Source organism: Ostrea edulis, chromosome 3 (genome assembly GCF_947568905.1).
Source record: "Ostrea edulis chromosome 3, xbOstEdul1.1, whole genome shotgun sequence".
NCBI lineage: Eukaryota > Metazoa > Mollusca > Bivalvia > Ostreida > Ostreidae > Ostrea > Ostrea edulis.
Genome location: NC_079166.1, coordinates 49,279,366 through 49,287,395, shown reverse-complemented (window position 1 = coordinate 49,287,395; position 8,030 = coordinate 49,279,366). Strand labels below are relative to the sequence as shown.

The following is an 8,030-nucleotide window of genomic DNA, read 5'->3' as shown; positions in this document are numbered from 1 at the left end:
ACAGAGCTGGTCATGAAGACCATATAATAGCCTCGGATACTGTATGACTGCAAAAAAGTCGGTGATTATGTAATAAAGTACATCGGACAGCTGTGTACCCTGCTGTGGTCAATTGTTTAACATTTATTTAAAGTCTTATTCATTATCGTGTTATCATCTCCACATTAATGTCAATTCTTAACCACAGAACCGACGTAATTAAATTGGCCGTATTATTGTGTATAATGGATATTCATCAATTGTTTGTTTTTGCGGCCAAGCTCGTTGATTACAAGATTTTGATTTTGATGTGTTTGATTTTAGTTCGAATATTTCATAAACAATGTGGTCGGTCACCATTGACATGGACATAGCAATTTTGATAAATAATTTTCTTTGAAGTTCGGTGCGCAACAGTATAAAAATGTTAATCTCATAAGACTATATGCACCCATTCTATTTTTACAGTCAATCCCACCTGCTCAAACATCTGATTCTGACCAAATTGCAAAATCTTCCATACCAAAACGGAAATCTAATAGGGAATGGTTGAGATACGATTCTATATTGGGCTTGATGTTTTGTGACATCTGCATTTCGGGCAATGTACACAATGTTTTCACTAAGGGGTGTAGCATCATGAAGTTTATATTTATATGATTTATTATCTGATTTTTGATTTCCATAATAGAATTTATCAAACAAATCAACTTCTTATTATTTCAGAAAGAAGTGTTTAGGTATGGTAGCTGAATATGATTAAGTAATGTAACTGATTCAAAATGCTAAAATCAGTGTAATGAATAAAATAATATGATGGAAATAATTGTAAAGCATGAGAAAAAGTGGCGAAAGGGAATTTTGCTCCAGTGGGAGCACTGATAGACACCTACATTATGAATCATGATAATGTTTTAAAAAGTCATCATTGTTGTTTAAGTATTCTATTTAATCGATTTGTTTAAACAAGTTTGATAAATTTCATTTAAAACACACACACATGGCAAATAATTTGCATGTATAGAATGTGCAAGTATAAAATATAACCATTACAATTATTTTCAACTCTAGAAATAAAACAACTATACTATTCTAACTTTTGTATGATACAGTACCGTTTTTGGAATATGTCTTAAAAGTTAACCTTGAAAGTACGTCATACTCTTAATATATTATATAATTGCTATTATTCGGTCTTTGAAAAGTATATCTTGGTTAAAAATACAAAATTTCGATATAAAAGTAACTAAATGGTTTGCTTTACAGATTTGATAGTTGCTGCCGAATTTGATGTTTGTGTCAATATGTTTTCTTGTTCAACTGTCACAAGATTATAAAAGCAAAAATAAAAATTTTAAAAAATCGTATCTTTTCAGAAAACTTTTATCAAGACATTCATTTAAGCCCCCTTCAAACTCAGTTTCCATAAAGTTCGTCTGTTCACGTGGCCATGTTAGGTTCCCAAGACATTTCGAACACCGTTGATTTTACAATACCTGTTTTATCTTACAACAATTTATATCAAATGAAGAAAAATAGTTCTCCCAGTTAGATGGATAATGAGTCATTGGGTGTTGAAAAGTAAATCTAATATTCAAACCTCTAGATTTTTATACAATTAATTTCTCAATTGAAAAAAAATAATTCCATCCGAAAATAAATATATATTGACTGTCGAGGAAAAAAAAAATATTTGTGGGAAGAAGCTTAAGCAGTATTGTCTGATGTTCATCTATTATTATGTTTTCAAAGTGTAATTCTGGTTAAAACGGGTGAAATAATGCATGATATGTCATACGGCTTCATAAATCATTACCTTCCATGATGTAAATAAGAATAGCCTGTACTCAGTCCCCAGGAAAAGATAATTCTGTATGCCGTAAAAAATATACAATCAGCAATGATTGTTATCAGTCTAGTACTTCCTGCCATGTGTATATTATATATATATATATATATATAGGTCAGACATAATATATATATATATATATATATATATATATATATATATATATATATATATATATATATATATATATTTCTAATAATAATGAATGATAATAATAAACACATGAATTTGATATTGTTCCACCATTTCCTGACTTTTTTTTAATAAGGCATATAATTGCTATGCACTGACATAATAGCAATTGCATGAGACATTAAAGTTGTTTTGTTTTTTTTACAAATAGTAGATATAAGAACATTGTCCGTTGTAACTTTGTAAGTAAACATTCATACCAGATCAAATATAAAACTTGCCTAAACTAAATACGCTTTGACAATAGCTTTAATGTCTGACCTACAAATTGGACACTGCTTCATGGCGGGAAAACACTGTGAACATGTTACCATATGAGTGCATGGCAGAAAAATGACGCTGACCGTGTTGTCCATACAAACTTTACAGATCAGTGTGTCTCGTAGTTGTTTGTTCTCAGCTCGAAGTTTCTCCGTTTCTCCATTCGAATTCGCAGAACTATCAGTCCTTTCGTTTTCATCTTCGGAATTATAACCCGAGTCACAGTTTTCACGGTCTGTTGATTTTGATTTGACGTTTTCCACAGATTTGTTTTCAATGTTTTCTAATAAGTCACTTGCATTTGATTCAGAAGTTTTTGTCACATTCTCACCTTCAGATACATTTTTTTGTTGCAAATCCTCTAATGAGCCATACCCAGAGTCACTGTTTTGTAAATCTAAAATGACATTGACAATTTCTGTCACAGTGAAACTCTCCGAACTCTGTCGGGAGTTCCATACGCTAATAGCTTTCCTGACTAACACTTCTGAATATCCCATTTGTAGGGCTGTGATTGCCGCCACGCTTTGTAGTGAACACTCGGGAGAGCTAGGAGAACTAACCACGCCCCTCTCTTCCTGGTACTGTTGGTAATTTCCCGTTTCGTAGTTCTTTGTCTGTCCATGAATATATAATATTGATAATAGTCCAATACATTTGCATTTAAGTACCAGTCTTGTCAGTAATAAACGTACGCTGCTCTATTGTGTATCTTATTTCTCGTTAAAAACATTGACCTTTCAACTTCATCTAAAACTTATTTTATATACCAAAATATGCATTGATATTAAATGATATCAAGACAGTCCTGAACAAAAATGCTTAATTTATTTTGGTTCATTTAAATAGCAATACTGACCAAGGGGGAATAGTTCATGCATTAAAACAATCATAAATTTATAAATGGACTAGAGTAGTCCCTTCTCATGCAGATCGTACAAATTTGCATCTATATATGATTAAATCATAATTGTTAATTCTAGTAGAAATGACTTGTGCCATATTGAACACTTTAACACACCTGTGAAGACTGTCGTTGTGCCAGGATTTGTTGAACTTTTTGGACAAAACTGTTGCCTTTACATTGGAGAAGGAATACACATTTTGGGAACCAATGCGCATGCTCTACCCATGGGTCATCTTCCTTTTCCCAATTCTCTAAACCATTTCCACAGAAAAAACACCGGACATTATCTCCATTGCCTGCAAATTGGAACACTGCATTCAGTACAAACAACCGAGCTGTCTCATGCCCACCATTTGATTATAATCTAAATTTATAAAGTCGGACTGTTGAAAATTATTAACTTGATAAGACCAGCGGATTTGAGAAATAGAAAATTCATTTAAATATCTGTATATAAGCATAGAAAGATAGAAAATGCTTAATATATATACATTATATAGAATATAATATAATCTAATAATATAGAAACAATATAATATAATAATAATATAGTTTTAAACAGAAAATGCAGTTGCATTAATATTCCGGCATTATACTAGTTGAGAATTTTAATAAAAGTTTTCAAATGAATTATTTAGTGGTCGTGGAAATGACCATTCTTTTATTTACTTTGAGTTAATTTCATTACAATATTTAATTTACAAAATAAGAGAATGGGATGATACGGCAGTAGACACAGCCTATTCTAGCTCTCTCCCTACTATTTAGCTCTCTCCCTATTCTAGCTCTCTCCCTATTCTAGCTCTCCCTACTATTCCAGCTCCTTCAGTCAGCTCTCCTCTATTATTCAAGCTCTCCCTCTAATCCAGCTCCTCCAGTCCTATTATTCTAGCTCTCTCTCTAATCCAGCTCCACCAGTCCTATTATTCTAGCTCTCCCTCTAATCCAGCTCCTCCAGTCCTATTATTCTAGCTCTCCCTACTATTCTATCTCTCTCTCTAATATATTCTAGGTTGTTCAGCTCAGGTCAGGTCATTGATGAAACAAAATTATTTACCTGTATAGTAGAATCCGGCCTTCGCCATTTTGTCCATGGGTTGGTGATGGGTCCAATTTGAAAATGTAGTGATCCGCGTTGCTAAAACTGAGTAGGTGGGGTACTTGGGTTTGTCGAAGGAGACCCCCAGCTGCTCCAGCGCTGTTTTTTTACTGTTTCCCTGCATTTTCTTGCGGAAATTATTCAAAACCTGGCACAACCAAAGTGACACAACCAAAGTGACTTGCAGTATAGATCAGTAGAGAGATATTCTATATATATATATATATCTAATGAGCTAAAAATAAAGTTGGAAAATTGTTTGCTTTTCCGGTTTCGGGATTTATAAATAGATTGAATGGAAAGAGAAAGACACTACACACATACATGTACAATTATACAAGAAGGTAACTACAGTTTTACTTTGGGCAATTAGGAGGATTTTTTTTTTTAATACATATTTTACATTGTGTATATGGTGCATATGATTTATCAATCTCGTTCCCAATATGCCCCGGCCTAATGGCCTATACAAACGCGTCCAATCGGATCTCTTCGCCCTTTTCCGTTGTAAGCTATTTTAAGACTAGGGTTTTTCTCTCTATAAATAGGGTGGTAAAGGTCGAAAGTCCCAAATAAGTGCTTCCATAATTTCTGTAAAAGGTTACTGTTTGTCAGGTGCAGGGGTGGATCCAGGAATTGCGGTTACAGGGGGTGCCACTTTATGTGGCAGGGGGTCTGGGGGCCGCCTTGAGGCCCCAATTGGGTCCATGGCTTCGCCCTGTTGGGGGTCTAGGGGGCGAAGCCCCCGGATGCTCCTGGATTTTATAGGGTTTGAAATATGTCTCCTATTTAGTCATTTGTACTATTTTCTATCATTTTTGATCAGGTAAAATTTAATTTAAACAGTATTTTATTATGAATAACATATAATAGGCAATGCCTATATAAGCCTTCTCCTTTAAGGTACAAGGTAAAGTCCACATAATTATACACACAATTAAGATATTACACAATACAGATATGAAGTAAAAGGATATAATAATTAAGTCATTCCAAATATAATGATTATATATAAGTATTATGATTTCTTGATATGAATAATTGGCTAACAAAATAGAAATGTGGGGTGGTTAATGGGATCTAAATGACATATACAAAAGAGAAAAAATGAAATCAAATAAAAACAGTGGAAGAAAAATGAATGAGTACAACAGGAGAGAAAAAAAAAAAAGATTGAGAGTACCGACTCAACATGATAAGAATAGACATACATAACAAATACACTTGTATTAAATGCATTTTTAAAATCTGTTGCTTTCTATAATATATTTCTGAACATATTCAACTAATAGTCTCATCACCACTCAGCAATAACTTTAATGATATGGGAACTTGTACACATTCAAAGAAAAAAATGATAAGCATTTTCAGCAGGGTGACCACACAAATCACAAGTAGCATCATCTCGTAGAAATTGACTATGTAAGTCAAAATTTAGATTACTAGCATTATTTCTCAATTGGCAATGCCAGATGTTTGCATTGCGTTTACCATGATTAAACAGTTTATTTGGTTTATTGTAGTACATATTTTTTATAGCAGTTTTAAATTATGTTAAAGTAGGAAGGTTTCTAATATGGGCAGGTAGGTCATTCCATAGTTTAATTGTTGAAGGTACAAAGCTATTCATATATGATGAGGTCCTAACTTGAGGAAGAATAAATTTAAGATTATCATAGTTTCTCAATTGATATAAATTTTGTGGAGGAGTGAAAGGCATCAAAAGTTCTTGAAGATATTGAGGGGCAATTCCATATACTATTTTGTAAAATAAAATAAGTTTATGAACTTTTCTTCTAGTTGATAAGCTATCCCAGCCCAATTCATCATATAGTGCTGACCTGGAAGAATTTACTCTCATTCCAGTGATTATTCTTGCTGCAGAAACCTGAATATTCTCTAGTAAATTAGATTCTCTTTCTGTACAATTATCCCAAACTAAATTACCATATTAAAAAACAGGGCGAATAAAAGAAAAATAAATTTTTCAGGTAAAATTATTAAAATGACGCAAATTTTAAGGTTTTTGGAAAAAAATTAAATTCTCCCAATAAAGTAATTCAAGAAATCAAAGGATTTTCAAGTGACATTTATTTCTCCGGGAATGGAAGAAATTACTGCTTAAATCTTTCATCGTTTAGTAAAATTTTTTTTAACAAACTTAAGATACCACGATTTGCCTTAAATTTGAAAATTTTAGGGGGGGGGGGCTCCCCCCACTCCCTTTAAATCTGCCACTGAGGTGTCTTCCCACTTAGCCAAAATTCTGAAATTTCTGTAGGTAAACTGATTTGGCTAGGTGGGAATGGTGCACAGGAGGAGGACAAAGGAAATCAATCATAGATCTGTGACCTCCCATATTTCCCACAGGCATAGATCATTCTCTCACCAGAGGGTGCGTTACGCAAGTAGTGTGAGTACCGCACGGAAACTTTGGGTAGAGAATGAGGCATAGATCCCCCCCCCTTTTTTTTTTTTTTTTTTTTGTTTTTTTTTTTTGTTTTTTTTTTTTTTGCAGAGTTAAATTTACATGTATTAACCCGGTAGAAGGTCAATCTCAAGCTTACAAAAAGCATGTAACGATTACATAAACCGAAAGAGGGAATCCAAACGTTTCTCCGAAACTATCGCTGCGAAAAAAAAAATTATCAAAGGGGGGGGGGGGTAATTAGTATTCATACTTCAGGTGATATTTCCCAGGTAAATAATATGGAAGTATAGGTTTAATTTCTTTTTATTTTCTTGAACTTTTAAAAATTGGTCTTTCTTGGAATAGAGAACTAGGAAAATGTTTCGTCATGTTTTATTTAGTTAATAAATTGCATAAAATAGGTGAGTTTCAGAAACCAGGGCCGTAAATTACATGGAGGCGGAGGAGGCAGCTGTCTCCTCCAACTTTTGAGCCAAAAAAAATTAAAATTTAAAGTTCATTAGAATTTATGTTGTTTCCAATAACTAAGAACATGATACCTCCCTTAAAAAGCATTCCAAATCTTTCTTTTAGAATGAGTTAGTCATCAAGGATTTTGCACGAAACGTGTTCAGTGTGCACAAAATGTGCTCAGCGTCTGGGGGCCTGGGCGGCCCCCAGACCCCCGCCTAATTTCCTGCCTCCTCCAAATTGAAGGTTAATTTACGGCCCTGGAAACATGATATCATTACTGATAATGCAACATTTGTGGAGAAAACTATATAGGTCAAACAGGAACCAAATTGGCTGACCGTGTTCGTGTACATAAACAACAGATCAGAGATCCTACAATAAGAAACACACAGTGTAGCGGACATTTTGATTCGTGCGGGGAAGGCATTTTTTATATTTTTCCATTTTAGAAAGTAAAAGAGGAAAATGAACAATTACGCAGAGCCAAGGAAAACTATTTCATAAAACTGTTTAAGCCGAAACTAAACTGTTTATGTTAATATTTTTATTAATATTTTACATAGAATGTCTCCTTTAATGTACAGGAATTCAGAGGCGCTTAAAATTTATAGACTGAACTATTTTTTAACTGTATTTTTAAAAGTGCCTAACATTAACATTATATAATGTTCTGACGTCACAATCATGACTGTATTATGTTTAACGTTGCCCACATAACGTCACGAGGCCCACATAACGTCACGAGGATGACGTCATAATGGAACTTGTTTACATTGTTTAAAAATCTACTGACGAGCCCGCAGGGCGAAAGCGCTATAGATAAAAGTTTGAGTATTGGATTTTATTTTTTGACTTTATT

General features: G+C 33.4%; 1 protein-coding gene across 1 annotated transcript; it reads right to left on the bottom strand.

Annotated features, from left to right (window-relative positions):
• Positions 1–2,055: 2,055 nt before the first annotated feature.
• LOC125673582 (baculoviral IAP repeat-containing protein 7-A-like) lies at positions 2,056–4,519 on the bottom strand. Its single transcript, XM_048910194.2, has 3 exons — positions 4,246–4,519; positions 3,303–3,484; positions 2,056–2,898 (listed from the first exon to the last, which is right to left on the bottom strand). Exons 1-3 carry the CDS (start codon positions 4,409–4,411, stop codon positions 2,242–2,244), a joined length of 1,005 nt encoding a protein of 334 aa, XP_048766151.2. The 5' UTR covers positions 4,412–4,519; the 3' UTR covers positions 2,056–2,241.
• Positions 4,520–8,030: the final 3,511 nt, after the last annotated feature.